The sequence below is a fragment of the Marmota flaviventris genome, chromosome 3 (genome assembly GCF_047511675.1).
Source record: "Marmota flaviventris isolate mMarFla1 chromosome 3, mMarFla1.hap1, whole genome shotgun sequence".
Lineage (NCBI taxonomy): Eukaryota > Metazoa > Chordata > Mammalia > Rodentia > Sciuridae > Marmota > Marmota flaviventris.
In genome coordinates, this window is record NC_092500.1 from 14377279 (window position 1) to 14402958 (window position 25680).

Consider the following 25680-nt stretch of genomic DNA (forward strand, 5'->3'; position numbering starts at 1 on the left):
TGAAGGTGGCCTGGGGGCTCCACACAGCCCACCAAGCCCCATCTCACCATGCAGGGCACGTACTATTTGCTGGGTGTCCCCCTGAAGCTCACACCAGGTGTGTGAAGAGGGGAGGCAGCGCTGCCATAAACTATTATCTCAAAAACCTCTAATCTGCAACAGCCTCCTGGCCATACCCGCTCGGCGAGGCTGCCAGCCCTCAGACACAGCCGCCCGCCACAGCATGCCTGGTGGGTGGCTTCTTTGTCTTCTTGCCTCAGCTCAAAGCAAGATAGGCACACTCATATCATTTTCTATTTATTTTATTTTTGGTACTGAGGATTGAACGCAGGGGCACTGAACCACTGAGACATATGTCCAGCCCTTTTATTTTATTTATTTTATTTTATTTTTTGGTTGTAGATGGACACAATATCTTTATTTATTTTATTTATTTTTGTGTGTGGCTGAGAATTGAACCCAGTGCCTCACACATGAGAGGCAAGCGCCCCATCACTGAGCCACCACCCCAGACCACATCCCCAGTTCTTTTAATGCTTTATTTTTGAGACTGGGTCTCACTAAATTGCTTAGAGCCTTGCTAAGTTGCTAGTGCTGGCCTGGAAACTTGTAATCCTCCTGCCTCAGCTTCTCAAGTCTCTGGGATTACAGGCCTGTACCACTATGCCCTGCTTTGTTCACAGAATATTTCTAGAAAAGAAAAAAATTTTTATCACCAGGATGCCTGGGGTTGACAGTAAGATCTAGAATTTTTCCAGATTCTTTTTTTTTTTTTTTTTTTTTGTATTTTGGACTCTTTTTATCACACATGTATATTATTTTTTCAACTAAAAAACTTAACTTTATGCTGGGCGTGGTGGTGCATGCCTGTAATCCCAGCAGCTCAGAAGGCTGAGGCAGGAGAATTGTGGGTTCAAAGCCAGCCTCAGCAATTTAGTGAGGCCCTAAGCAACTCAGTGAGACCCTGCCTCTAAATAAAATACAAAATAGGTCTGGGGATGTGGCTCAGTGGTTGAGTTCAATCCCCAGTACAAAAAAAAAAAAAACTTCATAAAAAACAGATCAAAGTGATCCCTGGATCGCATTTTACTGGCCTTTTGTGAACTGTCTCCTTTGAACCATATTTTAAGGAAAGGACGTGAAGATGTGAGACGCCGGGACTGAATTCTGGGCTGCCCCAGATTCATCTGTCAGAGCCCTGACGCTCAACGTGATGGTGCTGGGAGATGGGCCTTGTGGGAGGTTCAGACAAGTTCACCCGAGCGGAATATCCGCGATGGGCTCAGTGTCCTTATAATAAGAAATGCCAGACAGCTTGTCCCCACTCTCCCTCCCCCCGGTCCAGCAAGAAGACGGCCCTCTGCAAGCCAGGGCCCCACCATGCCGGCCCCCTGACCTTGGGCTTCCAGCCTCCAGAGCAAATGGAGCCTGCACAGAAAGGCCTTGCGGGGGCCGTCCAGCCTCTGCCGAGCACTCTGGGGCTGACACTTGTGACATGTCCCTAGGAGGAGCTGGGAGCATGTCATGCTGGGTTTTGCTGAAGCCGGGCTGGGGTTCGCTTAGCACCGCGGCCCTTTTCCTCTTGGAGGAAACTGACCCAAGCTGCCTTTCTTCCAGTGGACACCCACCAAAGGGGTCAGCCCGTCGCCACACATCACCTGACGCCCTTTCAAGCTTATTCTAGGCACAGATTTGGGTCCTCACCCATTTGTCTTTTTCCTTTAGTCCTGCTGTTTTCTCGTGTTTTTTTATGGAAATTCTCAAACACACACAAAAGAAAGGGAAATGGCAAACTGCAGCCCAGACCCACCACCAAGCTCAACCTCAGCCCCTGGGGGCCAGTTTGGTCCTGCACGTGCCCCCCCCCCACACACACACACACTTCCTCTCAGATACCAGAGACCTTTCTTCACTTTTGGAAAAGGAGATCTGATCCTCATAAAATTCACCCTTACAAAGTATGTGATTCGGCAGCTATTTAGTGTCTTCACAAGAAGAGCCATCACCACCCCAGCCTTCCAGGACACCTCTCGGCCCACGCCCGCAGCCAGTGCCCATTCCCCTCCCACTGTTCGTGGTAACCCTCTTCTGCTGCACCTCTGTGGATCACTGGATGATTTTAAGGCAGATCCTAGAGAGCATGCCATCTCACCTATAGATATTCCAGAAACAAAACCTTCTCTGTTCTTCCTTTTTGGGGGGAGGGGACGGTACCAGGGGCACTCTACCACGGAGCCACATCCCCAGCCCTATTTTGTATTTTATTTAGAGACAGGGTCTCACGGAGTTGCTTAGGGCCTCACTGAGTTGCTGAGGCTGACTTTGAACTCGCGATCCTCCTGCCTCAGCCTCCCGAGCCGCTACAATTACAGGCATGCGCCACCACGCCCAGCCTTCTTTATTCTTTAGCAGAGCCAAATGCCACTATTACACCTAAAACTGTAATGATTCTTTAATACTAATACCTAGTCGGCGTTCAATGACTCCTTGTTCATGGATCTGTTTTCATGACATGCAAACAAGACCCGCGTGACGTAAGTCCCTCCATTTTTTTTTTTTTTTTTTTTTTGTGTGTGTGTGTTGTGCCCTTTATTTAGTGAGAGAGAAACAGGTCATTTTTCCTGCAGAATCTCTAAGTTTGGAGGCAGGCAGCTCCACGGTGCTCCTCTATCACCTGTAAACTGGCACTTAGGTCCTGAGACTTGGTCTGACTCAAGCTCTGAGTTGCAGGGGGAATAATCCCTGGGCTGGGCGGGTGGAGGAGGTGCGGGGTTCTCTTACCTTCTCTTTGATGTTAAGGTGGGTCTGAGTGGGGGGCTGCCTGCCTCATCCACATTCCCCAATTGTCTCTCATTGATCTCCAGAGACTCCCTCCTAACTGCTCTGGGGCTTGCCAAAGACGGCTCTCTAACCCTCGGCTCCTGCATTTACTACCTGAAATTCATCAAAAAAGAACATTTCTTCCTCCCTTTATTTACCCATGTTCAGAATGATGAAGTAGTGTCTTAGCACCCACCAAAAGGTGACCAATGACATTTTCTTAACAGTTCTTAACAATTTGCTATATATCATTCCATTGAAGTCATCATTCTTTCTTATATTGTCCCCTCTGTGGCTAGTAAGAGCCTTTCAAGCTGATTTATGATCTTGACAGGACAGCTACCCTATTTCTACCACAGTGACATATTCTAAGCTCCTCTTGCACATTTGCTATCTAAAATCTGGAATCAGCCATTCCCCAACGGAGCCTTTAATAAAAATATAGTTTTTAGGGAATGCAATCTGAGTGCTAAATCTGTTCATTACTATTTAATAAAATCAATTTAATTTAATAATAAAATTTAATAAAAGCCAATTTGCCATTGCTTCCAGGCATTGTTGATGTACATAGGAGAAAACTCATAAATATTTTTAAGAGAAAAATGCATTATAAATTCATACTGACATTTTGAATTCACATTTTAGGTAATACAGATCTAACTTAATTTCTCTGATTTTCAAAATGCATGCCTTTTCATTTACACTGAAAAACTCTTGGATCCAAGCTTGCCTGGGATGCACAAAGCCCTAGTTTTAAACTCCACCACAGAAAAAAAAATCTTGGCTCCTAAGAGCATCAACATTATTACTATTATAATGTCTTTAAATAGCAGCATTATTATTATAACAATAGGATTTCTGAATAAAATCATATATTTCTTAGCAATTTTGAAAAATCCATTGGATATTTTCCACTAAGGGTGAATAGTTACGTTGTGTCGGGTTTTGTTTTTTCCTGATTGAACAAATACTCAGGGAACAAGTGCCATGTGCCGAGTATTGACACAGGTTCCAGGTACGCCTGGGTCTCCCTCTTCTTTAACCCACTCCCAATACAAGCCAGCTCCAGACCTTCTGTGCCTTAAAATCTATCAAGCGACATGGTCCTCAGAATTACTCAACATTTTCCAGATGTGGTTTCACCAGCAGAGATCAGTCAAGACTGTCCCTGTCCCTGCGGGAATGCATCTGGCATATTCTTGACTCGAGGCCTTTGCATTTTCTGTTCCTCGCCTGCCGGGCCCACGCCCTCTCTCCACTCAGACCTCTGCTCAGAGCTCTCTACCCGACAAGCGCCATCTGTGAGATTCCTCCTCCCACCCAGCATTCCTCATTCACTTACTCTGCTTTATTTTTCTCCATAGCATTTCAACCACCACGTCCCACCATTATCTATTTGTTTGTTTTCTTTCTTCCAGACTCTTCCACTAGAAAATAAGCTCTGCAAGGGCGGGCTGTATTTTAAACACTGTGTAGGCCGTTTTTCATCACTGTAACAAAATGGCTGAGATAATCTACTTTAAAAAGAACAAAGGTTTATTTTGGCTCACAGTTTGGGAGGTTCCAGTTTGGGGTCAGTTGGTCCAGCTGCTTTGGAGCCTGTGGCGCAGCAGCACATCGGGGGGCAGCACAACTGCCCACCTTGTGGTGGTTAGGAAGCAAAGAGGGAAAGGAAGGGATTGGGGTCCCAGTATCCCCTTCAGGGTATTCCCTCAGTGACCTAACTCCCCTCCCCACTCTAGGTCACAGCACCACAGATTGGGCCACTAACACATGGGACTGTGGGTAATATTCCAGATCCAAACAATAACAAGCATCTGTAACAACTCAATGAATTTGTTTAATGGTTGTTAATGATACTTAAGTACAGTATCTCAGGTATCCACGGGAGATTGGTTCCATGACCCCCTCCCCCAGACACCAAAATCTGCAGGGGCTCAAGTCACCGATCTCAATGGTGAAGTATTTGCATCCAACTGACATGCATCCTCCTGTATCCTATAGATCACCTCCAGGACAGTTAGATGCTTTACAAGTAGTGGCCGGGCTGTATCTGAGGGCGTGAAGGCAGGGAACAAGTCCCCTGGGCAGTACAGCTGCAGGGCTTATGATTCCTGTCCAAGGGGAGCTTTGAGCCCATCCACCATCGCATGTCTGTTAATGCAGCCTAATACCTCAGCTTTTCCAAGGTCCATGTGGAACTCTCCTAAGACAATACCTCCAGATCATTTTTTTTTATTTTTATTTATTTATTTTTTAGTTGTAGATGGACACAATAGCTTTATTTTATTTTTATGCCTTGCTGAGGTTGGAACCCAGGGCCTCTCACGTACTAGGCGAGTGCTCTACAGCTGAGCCACAATCCCAGCCCCCTCTGGGTCATTTTTAAACACAAATCTGGACACTCAGGATCTCCCCGAGTGTGGACTGGAGTGGCTGACACACTTTAATCCCAGAGGAGGACAGTGCATTTACCCCCCTGGAGGACAGCTCGGGTCCACCTCTGTCCTTCCACCTTCTGGCGCCGGTTCTGTCTCTGACCTGCTGACTCCCCCTCAGTTCCCTCCATAACACGAAGAGAAGGGATCGTGAGAATCGCTAAGAGCCCCTCTCCCTTCCCATGCCTTATTCCGGCTGTTTGATCTCACTTATGTTCCTTCTCTGAGCGTCAGCTTCCTTATCTCTGACATGTGATAATAACTACTACTTTGCAGGATTAAGACTTTTTAGAATTTTTTTCAGTGCTGGGGATCAAACCCAGGGTCTTGCGCACACTAGGCAAGTGCTCTACCCCTGAGCCGCACCCCCAGTCCCTACTATGATTTTCTTTGCTGACTATAAAACACCAATAAATATTTTTAACACAATTATCCATCCAGATACAAATCTACCTCCTAGTGATCATCCAAATCCTGGACCTCCTCTGTGGTCTCTGGGGCATCATAAGGCTTATCCAGCTTATTGTAGAAGTTCTGGAACATATTAGATGTTATTGTAATAATTATAGGCTTAAATAAATTACTTGGCTAAATGTCTATTTATTTGGAGGATTAGAGGATGATTAGATTCATTTATTTATTCATCATTTATCCATTCTCTAATTATCGTGCTTTGGGAGGAAGTTAACAAGGAAGAGAGCTAGACTCCTCTGAATGTACCTTGCTTTATAACTTTAATTTTGGAACCAAGTAAATGTGGTTATATAATGTTAAGACAAAATAGATCAAACATAGGAAAACAATTCCTGAAAATAGAAAACAAAATGAAGTGACTCAACTTGACCATGTACCACACTGTGGCTTAGTCATACAGGATCATTTCAAGCGACTTTGTAACAGAGCTTAGTGTGGGAAAGTCGGTGCCCTCCCAGTCCCCTGGTGAGTTAACTTTCACTACTATGATAACCTACCAGAGCATAAGGTCCTTCTGTGCTGTCCTGCCCAGTGGACTTGACAGTACAGGTAAAGGGTTAAAGCCATCAGTTGGGACCTTTCATTCATTCTAGGCACAATATACAGTAGAACCAGGTAGAGAGAGTCCCTAAAGAGGAATCGGAACTTTGCTCAATATCGAGCTCCCTGAGCTGGGCGCGGTGGTGCACACCTGTCCCAGTGGCTCGGGAGGCTGAGACAGGAGGATGGAGAGTTCAAAGCCAGCCCCAGCAACTTAGTAAGGTCCTAAGCAACTCAGTGAGACCCTGTCTCTAAATAAAATGCAAGAAAGAACTGGGGATGCGGCTCAGTGTTGAATGCTCCTGGGTGAGATCCCCAGTACCAAAACAACGAGATCGATATCTACCTATATTTATCCAGATTGGCAGATAGAGATGTAGGCAAGTGCTCTACCCCTAAGCCACATCCCCAGCGCTACTATGATCATCTTTGCTGACAACGAAACATCAATAAATATCTTTAACACAATTATCCATCCAGATACAAATCTACCTCCCAGTGATCATCCAAATCCTGGACCTCCTCTGTGGTCTCTGGGGCATCCTAAGGCTCATTGCAGAAGTTCTGGAGCATATTGGATGTAATTATAGACTAAACAATGAATGAACTATCTATAGGCATAGATATACAGAGAGACAGACAGACAGACATAGAGTCCCCTGCTGCTGCAGAAATGGGGCCAGGAGTGGGCAGCCCCTGAGGATGCCGAGCCCTTCCTACCTGAGGCTGGAAGTCTGAGCTGAGCCCCACTCAGGTCCTGACCCCTGTGGTTTCTCTGCCTCTTTGTGTCCACTCTCCCTCTCAGTCACCCTGGGGACAAAGCACAGGTCAGCAGGTCCGGGAGGTGACGCAGTGGGGAGGGGTGTGTGCGCGACCCTGAGTGGGGACGTGAAGGGAAGGAGGCGGGAGGGTGCGGGAGGCTGAGCAGAGGAGAGAGGTGACGCCCAGGAGCACCAGGAAAGCAGGAGAGAGGGAGAGAGGGCCATGGGGACTGGAGAAAAACCAGGAAGAAATGACAAAGGACGGAGATCAAGGGACAGGTGACCTGAGGAGAGAGAGGAAAGGGGTGGAGGGCGAAGGGTGGGGGACCGGGGAAGAGGCCAGAGGAGAAGCAGGAGGGGGAGGGGAGGCGCAGGGTGGCCCCCGTTGGTGGTGGCAGCCCCGCCCAGGGCCCCTCTGCAGCACATGGACAGTCTTGAGTCACAGCTCCTTCGGGGCTTCCTGTTTTCTGCTTCTCTCTGTGAACCCTGGAGAGGTTTTCCCGCCAGTTAATAAAGCAGAGTGCGAGGCTCCCTGCCGCGCCAGCGCCCCACCCTCTGACCCCAGCCACCCGCTGGCCTGACGACCTTCCCAGAGTCCCCTCCAGCTCTGCCCACCCAGGCTCCAGACCTCCTGCCCACTTCTCCAGGGACCCAGCTGTCTGTCCCCAGGTTCTTGAGGACTCAGGACCGAAGCTGTGTCCCTTTGACCCGTAGCATCCAGGCCAAGCATTGACCTTACGAAACATAAATGTCCCTGAAACACATCCCCCCCCTTTCTGAGCGTCCTTCTTTCCCCTTCCAGTCCCCTGCCCCTCCCCCAATTATGAGAGGGTCTCATCCCGTCTTCTAAATTCCTCCCAAGTGCTCCAGGCCTCAGGGTTGTGGCTGGGAACAAGACTCACCCTGTCCCCAGGAAGCTCACACTCTAATGGGGAGACAGGCCCAGTGGACCCAGGGACAGGACTGGGCTCTGTGGTGCCCAGGTGCTGTACAATTGGGAGCCTTCAACCGCCTCGACAAAGACTCAGAATGGACTTTCTCTCACACCTAATGGAGTAGCAGCTGCCCAGGGCTGTGGCTCCCAGCCCCCAGGCCCCCTCCATATTGTAGCTCGTCCGTCCTTCAGCCACCAGCCAAGGACGTCCACATCCCGGCCAGCGGGAAGAGGAAGAGGACACGGAGCCCTCCTCTCCTTGGAAGTCCACACCCCTCTTCTGCTCACACCCCATTGTCCAAAAGGGGTCACGTGGCCACACAAAAATACCAGGGAGAAGGGGAGCATTCCTGCTGGGTGGCTGTAGAAGTAGGAGATGGATGTGAAGACAATGGGCGCCTCCGAGGCAGCCCCCGGGGCTGTGCTGTCCTGGGAAGCCGAGGGGCAGGAGCAGTTCCGGTCTTTTCCAAAGCCACCAGGGATGGGGATTTAGACCAGGGCTCCCTGCGAGCTTCCACCTTCCATTCTGGTTCCCCCAACTCCCCCCACCTGACCCCCAGGTGTCGGCTGAAGATGGACAAAGGCAAGATAGACGGAAGAAGGTTCCAGAAAGAAAGGGAAAGGATTGAGAGGGCAGGTGGGTGGAAACCAAACCTCTAAAAGCTCACGGACTTTGGATGCTACTGAGTGCCACAGCAGGAGGAAGACCCGGGAGCTCCTGCAGGACGCACACGAGGGCGTCGAAGGTGACCTCTACCAACGCACTTTCTTGGGAAGGGAGGAGTGAGATCTGAAGAGCCAGCCTCTGGTGTGGGACATGAGGGTGTAGAGACAGCCAGAGAGGCACAGAGGTGAGTCACTGGGGGCGAGAAGCAGGACGGTAGATCCTCCATCAGGCTGATCCCCAGGATGAAGAACCAAGGAAAAGCAAGAGGCTCAAACTACGGGGCAGAAACAGAGTGGCCGCTTTACCCAGGACCAAGGTCACAGTGGCTCAGACAAATCAAAGCTGATTTCTGTGTCCTGTAAGAGTCTGAGCATAACAGCCAAGCACCGAGAGGGGGCTCCACAGAGCTGGAGGCCCAGACACCATCTGGCTTCTCAGCCATCATCAACACGGGGCTTCCTTCTCAGGGGCCAGGAAGGCTGCTCCTGATCAAACCATCACGTCCACATCCCAGCCAGAGCCAAAGAGAAAAAGGGAAAGGGAGGCTTCCCTTCATCTTTGCTCACATCCCATGGGCTCAATTCTTGTTGGCTGGATTTGGAAACTGGACCGTATCTATACAGGAGACAGGAACAAAGTAATTTAGCTGGGACACCAGGTACCCACTTAAACTTAGGGGTCCTCTTACTAAAGGAAGAGGGAGCAGCCAGCAGTCAGAGCCACCGAAGATTAGAACAAAGAGTAGAGGGACGGAAGCTGAGAGGAGGGAGGAGGGAATCGGATGAGTGCGATAGGGACAGAAACAGGGAGCCCTGCTGGTCTCCTTTATTTCTCTGCAAAGTGGGGCTCCAGTCCTTGCTCTCGGGGGCCAACAGAGGGAAGGCCTGCCAGCCTCTCTCCAAGCTGGCCCCGGGGTTCAGCCCTCCTGGGAGAGCAGCAGGCCTCCACCGCAGGCTTTGAGGTGGTCAAGGAAGAGCTGTGCCCAGGAGGCCAGCACTTCCTTCCCAGCTCTGGGCTTACCTGCCGTCTGCCTGGGACAAGCCAAGGCACCTCAGATGCACCTCTGCAAAGTGCCCTGACAGTGCCCAGTCTGCCTGCCTCGCGCTGCTGTTGGGAGAGCTGTGAAGTCACTTCACAAGGCTCTGAGGTTGGCCCGCACAGGGGGGGCATCGTCGGGGAGGCATGGCTGGTCAGCACTGAGACTTAGGGGCAGGCAGGAAAGGGCTGGGGGAGCCTCCCACACACTGACCGCCCAGAGCCCGGCCCTCTGAGGGCCTCTGGACTTGGCCTGCGCTGGGCCGGCAGAGTCCTCCATTATCTGGGTGAGGCGAGAAGGGGGAGAGAGCCACCTGAACACGTAGGGGCCCCATGGCCAGCTGCAGGGCACCTACAGGGGGCAGCACACCCAGCTGTCCATGGCTGCTGGGAGCCTCTGCTCTGTCTTGGAGTCTTGGCCTTGTCCCCTACACTTGGCCTTGTGAGCTCCCCTGGGATAGGACCTCTCCCTGACCCCTGGACACCACCCTGTGATCCCAGCCTGAGCCCAGTAAACAGAGTTTGTCCCCAGGCCTTGGGACCCATAGCCAGCATGCCCAGCGCTTGCCCACACATCACGTGCTCCATACTGCACCAAAACACTCTGCAGACATAGCAAACACCACACACACACACACCCCACACGAACACACAAAGACCCCCACACACACTAGCAGCATGTGACACCCACAGGAAGACACAACTCACCTGCTCCCCACACTGCACATCAAGCACAACTCCCAGCAAGGCCCTTCCCCCGCGACACACACACACACACACGCACACACACATGCACACACACACACTCCTTTCCAACGGCTCTCTCTGTGCCCCCTGCACACTCCTCCCTTTAACCCTCTACAGGACAGCCTGAGTGACTTTTTCAAAAACACAAAGTAAACCACTTGCTCTCCGAACTCCTCTCACTCTTCCTGTGACTTTCCAGAACCTTCAGGCTAAAGGCTCAGCTCCTGATCAGAGCTCTCATGGCCTCAGTCCCCACCCAGCTGTCCCCACCCTCCTGTCCCCATGGGCCAGGCCCTTCCCCACCACACCCTGTGACCCAGGCTCTTGCTGTGCCCCCAAAGACCAGCTGTGCGACAGACACAGCCCATCCACACCCTGTAGTCGTCCTTCCAGACCCTGCAGAGCAGGCCCTTCCACAGAGGGGTCCTGACCTCCCACATGGGGTGGCTCCTTCGTCCTCTACCTCGTGCACAGAGGTAGAGGGATGACTTGCCTCTGCGTCTGTCCCTCTTCTGGGCGGGTGGCCCTCTCGGTCTCCGCCTCTCCACAGCGCCATCCTGGCTCTGGGGGGTGCAGCTGGTACGGGGTGGGTGGCCCTCACACCCTCATCCTCCCACACAGATCAAGGTAGAAAACCAGCACGACTACCAGGACATCACCAGCGTGGTGGCCATGGCCAAGACCTACGCCACCACCGAGGCCTTCATCGACTCCAAGTATGACATCCGCATCCAGAAAATCGGATCCAACTACAAGGCTTACATGTGAGTCCCCCGCAAGGGCTGGGGGCTGGGAGGAGGGGCAGGGCGACAGGGATGGGGGTGTCTGCTGCCATCTCCTCCACCCAAACACGGTGACCTCCCTCCACACACCACGGCTGGCCCTTTCTGCCTCCTTCCCTGCCCTTCCTCTCTGGTCTGTGAGGCTGAGGGGCTCATAGTGTGTCATGGTGGACACCGTGGTGGACCTCCAACAAGTAAGGGCTGCTCCCCTCTGAGAAAGAAGCCACTTGGCCTGTCTGGGGACTGCAGCTAGGCGGGTGAGCACGCTTGGCAGTCAAAACTGAAAGTCTGGGGACAAGTCAAGCAGGCCTTTGGACGCCTGGGTTAGGATTTTCTTCAGTTTTCTGCACATGATCCGATCTGGGTATATAAAAAGATAACTGGGGACCGTGAGCTGCAGGAGGGCTTCTCTGGATCCCAGAAGACCAAAGGTGACATGGGTTTCTCTGGCTGCAAGGAACAGAAACCACGGCTGGCTATCTTAAGGGTTTTTTTGTTTTGTTTTGTTTTTTCAAGTGAATGGCTAGAAAACAATGGGTGATAAGAAACTTAAAAAAAAAAAAAAAGCCTCTGAATTACCAAGTTTAGAAATGTCAAGATCCAGAGCGGCCCCAAGATCTGAGAGCCAGAGATACTAGGCAGCTCCCAGGGCGCTGCGGCTGGCGAGGAACCTGTCCTAATCGTTTTCAGGGCTTATCTCAAGATCACGGTTGCAGGACCAGGGAAGCTTCAGCCAGGTTCGGCCATGCTCTTATTGGTTAGAGAAAGGCAGACAACCCCTAGGGGCGTCCCAGAGGGGAGGTGTGCCATGCGATCAGGGCCATTCCCCAGTGGGAATGGAGGTCCCGTATCTAAAGGAAAAGGAAGAAATGAGAGACAGAAGGACCCAGCCCACCTGCACCCCTGACGTGGCTCAGCAGTGCTGGACCCCCCAGGGCTGAGGCCGTAAGAGCTCTGGAGTAGCCAGATCTCGTTCTTTGGAGAGGACTCAGCTGTTGCGCCACTTCTGTCTTCACTTTGGAATGTTCCACTTGCAATGATGAGACCCAGAGAGCCTGACCGCCAAGGGTTTACGGAGCTCGGACTGCGTGGCTCTGTAGGTGAGCCTCAACGGTTGTCCCAGACAGTTGGAAAGGTTTTCTGTCCACATGTTTCCATACAGGACAGCAAGTGCCCAGGGTCAGGTCAGCAAGTCACAGTCCCCGGGCCAAATCCAGCTGCCTCCTGTTTCTGTAAAGACAGTCTTGCTGCTCTCGGCCATGCAGGTCTGCCCCTGGATTGCCGAGAGTTGATTCTGCAACACCTGGATGGCCTAGGCCAGGGGTCAGCAGACCTGTGTGAAGGGCCAGATGGTGATGTCAGACTCTGAGGACCCTGCAGTCTCTGCTGTCACCACTGCACTCTGCCATTGCCTGGGGCACTGGGGGAGATGATGGCAGATAGTCCCAGGAAAGGGATGGTGCCCCTGCTGAAGGAATCCTTGTCCTGCCTCGTCAATCACCCTCTCCCAGCCCCAGGGAGAGCCAGAGTTGCACTGCTCTCAGATGTCCTCAGGGTGATAAAATCCCCTCCCTGCCCCTCTGAGTCACGCCACATGCAGCAAGGCCACCCGACGTCCCTGAGGCCCCCACCAGCCCTCATGATATCATTTCCTCCTGTCTGCATTGTTGGAGCTGGCACTTGACGTTGACGACACCTTGTCCCAGTTTCTTTTCTTGAGGATGACCTCATTGCCCCATTCTTCATCTGAGCCTCGCTGGCCTGACAGCTCCGACTTGGCACATGCCGTGGCGCTTCCTGGACCCTGGGCTGTTCACATCCAAGGAAGGCGGCTCATGCCAGAGCTCAGGGAGGAATGTCCTCCCTGCCCTGACCATTCAGCCTCCTCGATGGCCCACATCCTGCCCTGCACCCGGGGCAGGCTGTGGTGGCTGCTACTAAGGTGTCACAGCTTTTAGATTCTCTCGTCCGATATGGCAAAGAAATAGGAGTGTGACTCCTCACCCACACGAACATGTATGTCCACGATCATTTCTCTACATAGCCATCCTGTGGACATTAAGCTCAAAACAGTCCCACCGATGTCTGTGACTTTTATCTGGCATGATGTGGTTCCTCTTGGCCTTTCCTTGACTGCTTATCTGCACCCTCCCACTCCAACAGAGGAGATCCTGGCTCCCCCCATCAGCCATCCACTAACTTATCTGTCTATGTGCCCAGTTCCAGCCCATCCACCCATTGCTGTGGAGATGACTTTACCCACTGTAGCACACAGCCAGGTGCAGTACCTCTCATCTTCAGTCACACTGTCCCCACTCGGTCCAAAGTCACTCAGCACCTCTTCCTCCACCTGCTCCAATGAGGTTAGACCATAGCCCAATGCTGTGCTCTAAATGTTTCTGTCCCCCAAAAGTCACGTGTGGAATCCCAACCCCCAAGGTGATGTCGTGAGGTGGAGGGGCCCTTGGGAGTGGATCGGAGCAGGAGGGCAGAGCTCTCAAGAATGGGATCCTTCTAATGCTCTTCTAAAGAGGGCTCAGAAAGACCCCTGCCTCCTCCAGCACGGGACCAGACAGTGGGTCCTCACCGCACCCTGAGTGGGCTGGCACCTTGACCTTGGCTTCTTGGCCTCCAGTACAGGGAGACACGAATCTCTGTTCTTTCTACAGCCCAAGTGGACTAAGCCAACTTGTTGTATAGGTGGATGCTCTTTCACAGTCTCCATTCATCCTAATCCCAGGGACAGTGTCACATTCAGGCCAAGAACAAGACCTCCTTCCCTCCCTCTATGATGGGCCCCCTGGGCTCCACCATGGAAGGTCAAGGTCAAGGTTAAGAAGACAGGGTTAAGAACAAGTTAAGATCAAGTCAAGGTTAAGAACACAGTTTGGTGGCTTCTGCCACACAGTGAGAAAAAAAGGAGAAGAATGCCCATCCCCTGAGATTTGGAGAGGCTGAGATGGGCCAGGACTTATAAAGCCCTTGGATCGTGTCTCAGATACAGAAAGCATTCCTCAGACATCAGCTATCACTACACGCTCCTCTTGGAAGGAACGCCATCTGGCTAGTTTTCAGTCCTTAGATTGCCTGCCTGTCCTGTGTCCACTTACTAAAAATAATAGCAGCTCCCATTATGCTCGGAGGCCTATGGGAATGCGGTCTTTCACGTACACAAGTCCCTACAAGGCTGGGACTCCAAATACTCCCATTTTACCACTGAGGATATAAAGACTCCGAGATGCTGCCCAGGGTTATATTGCTAGAAAACCCTGGAACCAAGATGCAAACTCACGTCTGCATAACTCCCATCAGTTCTTACCTTCTCTCACCACCTTGACTTCCCCAGAGCCCTTAACTCTGTGTCCCTTGCTAACCCCACCGTGACTAGCCCCTGGCTCCAAGGCTGGTCCACCCTGAAGACCGTGAGCAGCCCAAGGAGTCATCTCAGCACACTCAGACTCATCCAGTGCCCAGGACACAGGGTGGCCCTGTGAGCATTTGCCAAACCGAATTGAATCAAGTCTATCTGAACTGAACCAAAATGAACTTGTGTCCACTCTGTGGCCGCCATGAATTCTCAGCACTTACACATCTGATTTTCTCTTTATAGACATATTCTTGGGTCAATCCCTCTCCCCAGTTCACTCTTTGATCTCAACCACATACCCTCGCTTGCCCCTAAGACAGACAGACGGCTTCACCTCTGCCATTTTCTTAAGCTCACTGGGTCTTTGGTGGGTGCAAAGGTGGTGGTTGGTGGCTTCTCTGGATTCCCCCACAGCATACACTATCCTTCATTCACTCAGTAGCTACTGGGCACCTACTACATGCCAGGTTCCACTGGGCTCTGGGGGTACAGGGCATGCACTGAAACAGATCCCCTGCCCTCAGGGGATCCCCACATCAGGAAAGACAAGACACTAGAGCAATCACTACAAGCTGGATCAGCATAGCAGAGCTTAGCGCAGGGGGTGGTGCCAAGCAGTCTTCGTTTGTTAGATAACGTAGACTGGAGGGAAGACATGTTTCAGATGAAGCCTAAGTATGATCAGAACTTGGGGTGGGGTGGGCAAGCTGGAGGCAAAAGCTACACAGGGTACAGGGCAGAATGCGTGCAGGCCATGACCTAGGGAGGGGCCATGTGCACTGGGGCACGGGAAGGGAGGTCAGGTGTTGCTGGAGCAGATCAAGCTGCAGAAAAGGAACAGAGAAGGGTGTCAAATCAGGCACAGGCCAGAACTTCCTGCTTTTCATCATGGAAAAGTAACCACTTGTCTCTAAGGATCATTCTTCCTACATTTTGGGGCCCACAAAAAGTTCCAGAATCATCAGAAGCTACATGGCCCTAGTTCTCCTCAAAAAGGAGACACCAGGTATATTAGTCAGCTTACTGTTACTGTAACAAAATACCTGAGCTAAATCAACCTACAAAGAGGAAACATTTATTTTGGCTCTTGGTTTCAGAGATCTCATGTCATGGTTACTTAGACCTATTGCCTTGGGCCTGGGCTGACAGTACATTGTGACAGAAGCACATGGCAGAGGAGGCTGCTCACCCAGGGAGCCGAGGAAGAAAAATACCAGTGTCTCAGTATCCCCCTAACTTCCTTCCATGAAGCTCCACCTCTTAAAAAATTCCTCCACCTCCTCATAGCACCAAGCTGAGGACCAAGCTTTAGCATGTGGGCCTCTTGGGAACACTTTAGCTCCAACCTATACCACCAAGGTTGGGGGGATTTTATCTGATGATATTAGTATATTTTAAATTTGATCTTTATATTCCAAAACCTTCCTAGAGAGCAATTACATAAGATCCAACAAGTAAATAAAGCAATCAGGATAAAAGGAAATAAAAACAGGAAAATAAAAAAAAGGCTGAGGACAGGGTACATACCAAAAAGGTGCATACCACAACTAATGTGAGCCAGATATTTGAAACAGAGCCTCCTAACAACCAAAGCAAAGAAGGAAAATAGACCAGTGACAGCGATCCCTAATGTCCCTGATGTACTGTTGGGTTTTGTTTTTGTTTTGTTCTGTTTTTGTCTTTGGACACAGGCGAACCTCCATCTCTGGAAACTGGAAGGCCAACACAGGCTCGGCCATGCTGGAGCAGGTGGCCATGACTGAGAGGTAAGAGACGGATGGGGAGCAGGGAGACAAGGTGTGCCGCTGCGGCAGGACCTGGAAGGGGACACCAAGGAGCCCTGTGAAGCATACCACCACCCTGTCCAGAGCCTCCCCTGCCCACTGCTCTGGGAAGGGAGCAGGGAGTCCCCATGCTTCTCTTTAGGAAGCACCCTTTTTAGGGCACCAGGGGAAATGGAATCGCTCCTTTCCCAGATTCCTGATCCTCCCCGCAGGAAGGGCTGACCTCCTCGAGTGTTTCCTGGCTGCACTCTGGCTGAGCGCCTCATGCAGGCCTTTCTCCCTCCAAACACTTGCTGCAAGCCATCCTCACTTGAAATAGGGCTGTCACCTGCTCCCGGGCCAATCACCCACATTCTTTCCTGCCTGTCGGGTGACCTCTGTTCACAAGTACACGGTAGCAATGCACTTAGTGCGGGCTTTGGGGTCAGAAAGCTCTAAGTATTCAGTAAACATTTATTGAGTGCCAACTGCATGCCCTACTGGGCTGAGCACTAAAGAGGCCACAGTAGAAAGATGCAATCATTCCCTTTAAGAACTCTGGATCCGTTTGAAGGGTCCAAGTGACGGGGTCTTGCTTTGAGGACTTATTGGCTCCCCTCCTGAGGGCCAGGCTCGGGGAGGCCTGGGCACTCCTTCTCCACCCTGTTCAGGAGAGCGTTTCCCGCGGGTGCTTCTCCTATGGCGGCCCCGGAGCCTCCGGGCTTGGGCCTTCAGGGTGTCAGGTCCCGCAGACGGAAAACCTAGCTCCCCAGGGACCAACCGAAAAGCCAGCGACTGAGCCCTAGTCACTAATTGGCCGGGGCTGAGGCACGTGACCCTTCCTGAACCAATCACTGTGCCCGAGAAGGCCGCGTGCTGTGATTGGATGGGCTCAGGCCAGGCTCCACCCCTGGAGGTCGGATGCGACCGCCCCCCTGCGGCCTATCAGTGCGGAGGGGCGTCGAGGAGTCTTTAAATGGAGGGAGAATAACTGACCCACGGACTGGGACAGAGCCCAGCAGCCACCCCTGCCCTGGCTCCCCACTAAGAACGGGGACAAAGAAACAACTAGAGGGCGAGGTGGTGACCAGGGGGCAAGGGAGCCCTAAGCCGGCAGTGGGCACTCAGAGAAGGGGTGCCCAGAGGGGACCAGGGAGGAATGGTCAAGGGTCCCTCGAGGACATGGTGCCTGATGACGTCCTAAAGAATGGAGGAGTCAGAGGACCTGGTACTTGTTTCATCTCTTTGTCAGCTATTCGATGGGCACCTAGTGGGAGCCAGTCATTGAGCTAGGCCCGGTTCTGGGACTAGAAAGTCCCCATGAACTGCAGTGAGTGGCCCTGACCCATGCTGTGTGACCTTGGAGAAGCTCTGAACTGTTCTGAACTTCTTCGATTATAAAATGAAGGCTATGTGCTCCAGCAAAGATGAAGAGAGGGATATGCAGTGCCTGACCCAGTCCAGCCCGGGGCAGGGAGGAGAGCCGTTTTCCCAGCTACCTTACCTGGCAGCTGCTGCCTTTACCTGGGAGCCCACCTGCCCTCACTAGCCTGGAGAGGCTGAGCTCATCACCTGGCTCCAGGGAGTCCGATGGACTGGAGTGGACCCACGCCTCTCCCCATGGGTATTCATGTGACATTCCTGGCTCCCTTCTCCACAGCCTTTCAGGAATGGGAGCCCAGCCCTCCCCAGGGCCTCCCAAGCTGCTCATGGATGTCCCCAGCAAGCCACCATCTTCTTGGCTCTGCTTGGCCCCAAGCCACAAGGGCCATTTCTGCAGGAACCGACCATAGGAATGGGGCTGCTCTGGCCTGGAATTCACTTTCCCTTTAGGGTCAAGGGCAGTACCCCAGGGCCTGTTCAGTCCCATGCCCACATGGCCAAAATCCCTGCGGCCCTTTAACCAGGCTCTGGCCCCTACTTCCGCCTGGTTCACGGTTTTACCGGGTAGCTGAGTCCTGGGCAAAGCCAGGGATGAGGCTGGGTTGGTGATAGTCCTGCCCGACCAGAGCGGGCAGGGACCCCGCACTCTCCGGCCTCTCCCACAGGGTTCCACCCTGCAGTCCCTGCCTTGACCCTGGCTGCCGGCCGCCTGGGTGCAGCCAAAGGCCACCCAGATACTCATGGTTTGAAAACAGGCTCTGGAAGCCAGTTGCCTCTGGCCTGAGGTCTAGACATCCCTCTTCCATTGTCAGAGGCCTAATTCACGAGTGTCTCAGAGCAGCTGTCCCTAAACTAGTGCCCCACGAGTGAGCCTTGGGAACCGAATATAGGGACCCTGATCAGAACACAGAGGACTCTGAGAGCCTCCAAGGTTTGCCTCCCGATGTGACCACACATCAGACTCACATGAGAAGCGTTTTAAAAATAGATATTTGTTTGAGTGTTGGTTGAATGCTCCCGGTGATTCCAGCACACAACCAGAACCCCATCTGGCCACTCCATTTCACAGATGAGGAAACTGAGGCTGCAAGGGGGAAAGGATCGTCCTAAACTGCTGAGGAAATAGTAGCAATAGTCCACGTCCCTGCCTCCTGGACTGAGGAGGGACAGGAGGGCTGTGGCTTTCCTGAGCAAGAGGAAGTGCAGCTTACGTGAGACCAGGAATCAGACAGGACTTAGGGTTGGAAGCCACACAGTCTCTATTAATCTCTCTGAACCTCAGTTTCTCCATCAATAAAGCGGGGTTGAAACCTCCCTAATGGAGTTGTGGTAGGAATGAGGAGTCGGTCCCCCAGGCACAGAAGGCCTGGATCCTTCCTTTTAATCGTGCCGCACTCTGGCTGAGGCTGAATGAGAGAACCCGGCCAGGAACCAGGAGACCTAGGTAATCCTGGCTCTGTTACTGCCTTGCTGTGTGACCTGGGCAAGCCGCCCTCCTTCTCTGGGCCTCAGTGGCACTCATAAGAGAGTGAGTTCTAAGAGCACTTCAGCCATGATCCCTCCTCATTCTGGGCCTCACGGCTCAGAGACACAAATAGATCTGAGAGCAGGCGTGCCCCGTGTGACCCTGGAGAGTGGGGAGAGAAGCAAGAACATTAACACAGAGTCCCCTGTGACTCCCAAATCCAGCCCACAAGGGAAGCCAAGTGCAGTCGGGAAGATTTCTCCAGATACAACCGGCCCCTTGTTGCAAGGTCAAAGTCCAGCATTGAGATCTGTCCCCAGCAAAGCAAACTGGCCTTGGAGCCTTGGAGTGGCTGGAAAGGGAACAAAAGCCGTGGGTCCAGAGGCCCAGGCCCCGGGGCCAGGCGGGAGCAGCCTGCCAGGCCGCCCGGCCACCCCCACCCCAAGTTGGGGGAGAATGCGCCCTTTGTCCCCCGCAGGCCTTGGTCCCAGGGGGATGTTTGGAGCCTTGGAGCAGCTTTCCCAAGGGAAAAGGGCTGCAGAGGCTCAGGCAGGAGCAGGACAGGCTCCCCACTGCTGGGGGGGGCCGGCGGGGCCCGGGTTGCAGGGGTGAGGGTCTCTAGATCATGGACTCTCACTCCTGCTCTCCCTCTGCCTTCCTTCCCAGCGTGGCTCCCTGTCCCCCCACCCCCCCACCCCCAGTGTCCCTGTCTCCCTCCTGAGTGCCCCTCACAGTCTGTCATCTCCTCTTTGTCAGCTGGGACTCTCTGCCTCTGCATGGTTGTGTCTCCCCCTCTCCCCCTCCCCCTGACCCCTCCCCCTGCCCTCCCCAGCACTCACTCTGTCCATCTGTCCTCCCCTACAGGTACAGGCTGTGGGTGGACAGCTGCTCAGAAATGTTCGGGGGGCTGGACATCTGTGCCGTCAAGGCCGTGCACAGCAAGGACGGCAGGGACTACATCATTGAGGTGAGGCCTGAAGCGATGTCCCCGGCCTGGCTCTACCTGGCAGGCGCAAGAGGGGAGACTCCAGTCCTGGCTTCAGCACGGTCAGCTGTGTCCTGCGCCTGCGCCTGGCCTGGCACAGGCAGCCCAGGCTGCAGTGAGCAGCTTCCAGAAGCTTCTGCCCGCCCCTCGTACGCCCCGTCCCACCTCAGCAGCATCAGAGGCCTTCCCTTCATGCTCAGGGGCTCGGCCTCCAGAGCTCAGGACACAGCTGAACAGCTGTCCCGGCCTGTGACCCTAACAGAAGAGTGGCAGGCCAAGAGTCAGCAAGATCCTGTCCCATTGGGCCCTGTCAGTGACCTCCGTGTCCAGGCGTGTAGACACACTCCCCTGGCCACTATGCAGAGACTCTGTCATTTGTTCATTCAACAAATATGAGCTTCAGGGGCTCCTGTGGGCTCGGCGTGTGGCTCTGGGGACACAGCAGTGAACCCACGGCACATGGAGTTTGCAGGCTGACAGGGCAGAGGGTGACAAACAGGTAAAGGACGGGTGTCAAATGTCCAGAAGGGCACAGTGTGCAGGGGTGACGGGGGAAGATGCTGGGAAACGAAGTTGTAAGAGACACCCCCAGAGGGGCTGCGGCGAGCCCCCCCAAGACCCTCCTTCTGCACAGCCCCCCACCCCTCAATCCCCCACTTCCGTGGCTCCCCGTGGCCCTCTTGGTCCCCAGCCCTCCCCACTCTCCTCAGCTCCTTCCCTGCCCTGCTGTCCGCTGCTGTCCACTCTGGCCTGGGCTCGGCTCTCCATGCTCACACACACACATGCACACACACACGTGAGTACACACAATGCATGCACGCACACACACGCACACACCGCCCTCCCCCCCTCCCTCCGTGAGACTCACTTCCCCAGCACAGGGGAGGCCGGTGCTGACACCAGGCCTGTGGCTGCCCCCTCCCCAGGGCGTGGGCCGCTAATGGGAAGCACATGGCCAGGGTGACCACAGGAGCCAACCGTCCCCCAGGCCCTCATGCTTCGAGGCTCCCCAGGGAGCCACAGTGCAGCAGGACCAGGTGACTCAGTGGGCACTGACACATGACCAGGGAGGCGAGGTCGGGAGTCCAGGACGGACAGCGTCCCCAGCGCCCCCAGGAGGCTCCCTGCAGATGAGTGGCCCCTACCGTGGAGAGCCAGCCCTTCTCTGGAAACAGGGCTCCTCTCCGGGCAAGAACACTTTCTGTCTGGCTGTCACTGTCCCTCAAATTCCCCAGTGTCCCCTCCTCAGAGGAGATATTGAAGAGCCAGGGACAGAATCACTGAGGGACACAGTACCCTGGAGGGGCCAGTCCCCCACTTTCCTGGGGAGACCCTGGGAGCTTCTGAGCAGGCGCTGGGTGACAGCTCCTCTGCCTGGGACATCAGAGCTCCTGGGACCCCACGGGCCCTCCCGCTCCCATCTCCCCGGGGACGCCCAACGCCCGCCCAGGCCCTGCCGCCATCCATAAGTGGTAGCTAGGGGTCCCCCGAGGGCCTGCCCCTCCGGGTTTTCTCAACTTTCACTCTTAGGAAGGAAAAATGTGCACCCGTGGGCCCAGGCTCCTGCCCCCACAGATTCAGGGATGAAAGGCTGTTCACATTAAAAACAAAAAACAAATCAAAAAGAAAGAGAAGCAGTGGGCTTGGACTTCAAGACACAAGAAAACAGCTTCTCAAAAATGTTCCAGAAAAAAGTGGCTTTCGAATTATTTTTCTTTTCTCTCAGAAACATTACGGGGTTGTTCCCCTTCCTTTTGGGTTTGGGGTAGGATCAGGGGAGAGGGGAAGCTTGCCACTAGGATTAAAAGGTATTTTTTTTTCCTATTAAGGAAAGAAAAAGGCAGGAGAGATCCAAAATTATGGATTCCTAGCCACCACTGTGGGGAGAACAGAGCGTTTGTGATGGTTGGTGAGGATCCTCACAGTGAAATACCCGGGGGAAAGGCCCTCTCTGACCTGTCCAGGCAACGACATTGCTCACTGGAAGCATATCTCCCTGGGGACACCAAGTGTCCACTTTCCTCGGCTGTGTCCACTGTGGGGATTCCAAACTTGTGTGACCTGAGGTTGCGTGGTCACTATTTTCCATTGCAGAGAATGTGGAGAACGCACCAGGCCAGAAGAGGGTAGGCAGGGTCACGGGGAGAGGACAGGACAGGCCGGGGACAGACTCCAGAGCTGTAACTCAACACAGCTGTTGTAACCCAGACTGTCCATGTGGCGGGCACTGGGATCCCGGTGTCGCAGACCTGGGCACAGACCAGGAGCCCCTGAGGAGTGTTCAGGCCCCTGCAGGAATCCGCAGGGCAGTCGGCCTCACAGCCTCCCAGGCTCAGGGGGTGCCTTAGACTCACAGATCCCGCCGGTCCAGCTGGAGGGGTCTTCGCAGCTGCTCAAACCCCTCAGTCTATCCCCAAGGGAAAAACAGCCCCACCGAGGAATAGTGACGTGCCCAGGGTCTCACAGCAAGTCTGTGGCAGAACCAGGCCTGGAACCCTTGTTGCCTCTTCTGGGTTCTGACCCTGGAGAGCCGGTGAGAGTTTTCCTGGTGACAAGGAAGGTGCCACTTCTGTGAGCCTCGGTTTCCCCACCACCGTGATCAGGACACTAACAAGACCTGCCTCGGAGAGCTACTGAGATTGGCAAGTGCCCAAGGCAACGGGGCAGGCCCCACCCCTAGCATGATGAGCGGGCTGCTGCAGGACCTCCGTCCCCCCACGCCACCTCGCAGCCCATAGCACAGCTCTCCAGTGGGCCAACCAGTGAGGGCAGAAGGAGCATCAGCTCCCAGAGCTGGCTCCCTCCATCTGAGACAGCTTCCGGGAGGAAGGGCTGGCTAGGTGCTCCCTGAGGGAGGAGCAGCTACGCACGCAGGCCACCAGGAGTGGGAAGAGCAAATCATGAACATGAGGACCCAGAGGACGAGAAGCTGGTTGGTCCAGAGCCGGGGACGTGGGGAGACCAGCCCCGAGGTTTGAGGGGGGTGGAGCAGGTGAACACTGGCGGCTGGATTCCAGTGGTAGAAGAGAGAGACAGGGTGAGAACACAGCTAGTTCACAGGCCTGCCAAGGCCCACGCTCCTTCAGGGCCTTCCATAGCTGCCCTTGCCCAGGGACTCACCCGGGTCATTGTCCTATGTGGCCTCAGGCAAATCCCTTCCCTCCCTGGGCCTCAGTTTCTCCATCTGTAGAAAGGGCAGAATGGCAGTCCTCATGTCTCAGGCCACCTCTTTGTCTCCTTAGAGAAAGGCCAGGTCTCTGCAGAGTGACTTTGGCCCCAGGCCTGCGTGTTAGAGAACAACCCTCCCCTCTTTCCTCTTCTCTCTGAACCCTGGGTCAATTCCAACCTCCACCCCCACCCCACCCCCTTTGTTTTTTTTTTTTTGGTCCTGATGGAGCCCCCACCTTTACTGTTTCCGGCTTTGTGGAAAGTCTTGACCTTGGGCCAGAGGAGAGGAGGCCAGACCCAACCCTTGGAGGGGGCCCAGTGGGAAAGGAGGGGGCGGATACCAGCTCCCCAAAGAAAAATACGGAAAAGGTCAGCAAAGACTCCCAGCCTGGGTCATGGTCACGTTGCCCTAGTCCAACATCTGCAGGCAGACCAGAGCTGAACCCAGGGAGCTGGTTTAGACTGAACAGGGGGGAACAGAATGTCTTCGAGGAGCCCAGTTGCAGCTGGAGGTGCAGGGCTGGGTGGTTTGCATGGAGGACATCGCCATCTAGTGGTCATTTCGGTCCTGAGCCCAGGGCTGCTCCTGGACGCTGCTGCCCCCGCTATGCAGGCATGGGGTCCTTCACCCCTCCTTTCTCTCCCACAGGTAATGGACAGCTCAATGCCCCTGATCGGGGAGCATGTGGAAGAGGACAAGCAGCTGATGGCTGACCTCGTGGTCTCCAAAATGAGCCAATTCCTAATGCCAGGGGGCACAGTACCCTCACCCCTGAAGCCATGGGTAAGATTCTCCAGAATAAAGAACATGCTGGATGTCTGGACTTGGAGCCTCTCGATCCAACAGAGGGATCCCAGGGAAGGAGCCACAGTGGGTAGATAGGAATGAGGTGGGAAGAGGTGGGCATCCCCATGGGGGGACTCAGGACGTCTCTAGGGGCCCCTCCTCCCTGCTGGAGAGAGAGAGATCTGGTCCCACCTGGCCTTCAGGCACCTGTGGGCAGAGAGCACTGACAGCTGTCACAATCCCTTGCCCGCATCCTGGGCCTGAACAAGAGCCCGTGTTCACAGGTCCCCTGTGTGTTCCTAGGGCACAGATGATGGAGACTATTGTGCTCCTGAGCCCCCAACCCCAAATTTGACAAGCTCCCACAAGGCTCCTCCCCGCACAGCCCCCACCAAGGAGGACCCACCCACTCTGCAGAGAACCCTCTGGCTGCAGTCTCATCCGAGACTTGCTCTTGCCCCCCACCCAGATCCTGCTGTCCCCACAAGACCTCATCGTGATCACAGATGTCAGGTTGATGGTTGAACTTGAGGAGGGCACGGGCGGCCTTCTGCTCTGGAATGTTCTGTCTTGGGTAGTGGCCACCCCAACACGTTCCTGTGTGAGATCTGTTACACAGAACACTTAAGAACGCCTGCATTTAGGTCTCACCTCAGTAAAGGACCCTCTCTCCAAAGCTGGCGCCACCCAGGAAGGAAATGGCCACGGGGATGGCAACAGGCTTCCTTTCTCTTCCGCTTTAGGCCCCGCAGACCAAACCCGCAAAATCCCCCGGGCCAGGCCAGCTGGGGCCTCAGCTGGGACAGCCCCAGCCACGCCCACCTCCACAAGGTAAGAGCCAGGACAGCCCTGGAACCTCGGGGAGGAAGTCGAGGGTGGCGCACGGGATCTCCAGAGGGCACCCTGGAAGAATCCATCTTAACACCACACCTGTTCCACACCGACCGTGAGGTGCGTCACGACACACCTTTAGCGACAGGGAAGGAGGAAGGAAAGAGAACGTAGACCTGCATTTCAGTGCGGGTTGTGCACGGGGCTAGGCACTTTCTAGCCTCCCAAGCTCTCCACGGGGGAGACATCCGTATTTCCTTTGTTCTGCGGTGGCCGTGGAAGCTTTGCCCAGGGAGGCAGAAGCAATTGGCAGATGGACAGTTTGGCCTTTTAGACCTTCTAGAACGTGTTCACTTCTAGCTCCCAGATGCATGAGCCAACCTGCTGGAGTGAGAGAGGAGAAAAAGCAGAACACAAGACATGACTTGTCAAATGAAATCCTTCCTCAAAAACATTCCAGCAGTACTACATAAATGCCACCATTTGTCAGGGGACGGATAAGTATGGATATCGCCATGAGACCAGATGGCAAGAACAGCTAGGAGCACTCCCCGGGAACCTGTGCGGCCCAGGTGCTCTCCCATGCAGGCAGCAGGTGCAGAGAGGAAACCCCTCCTTGCTCTCTTGCCCTCCTGGGGTCCGGGGTCCACTGCAGCTCCAGAGAAGCTCTGCAGGGAGCCACCAGGCCGGGCAGCTTCCTTGCAATCTCTAAAGATCTGCTTTAAAATTGACC

At 53.9% G+C, this 25680-nt stretch overlaps 1 protein-coding gene across 2 annotated transcripts in view; it reads left to right on the top strand.

Annotated features, from left to right (window-relative positions):
• The window catches only part of Syn3 (synapsin III), a 388585-nt gene that overhangs the window by 355316 nt on the left and 7589 nt on the right, over nt 1–25680 (top strand). For both annotated transcript variants that reach the window (XM_027940536.2, XM_027940623.2), the window contains 5 exons: nt 11038–11180; nt 16257–16331; nt 20041–20143; nt 23979–24113; nt 24860–24947. In XM_027940536.2, the coding sequence (XP_027796337.1) occupies nt 11038–11180; nt 16257–16331; nt 20041–20143; nt 23979–24113; nt 24860–24947 (544 nt within the window). The remainder of the gene's footprint in view (nt 1–11037; nt 11181–16256; nt 16332–20040; nt 20144–23978; nt 24114–24859; nt 24948–25680) is intronic.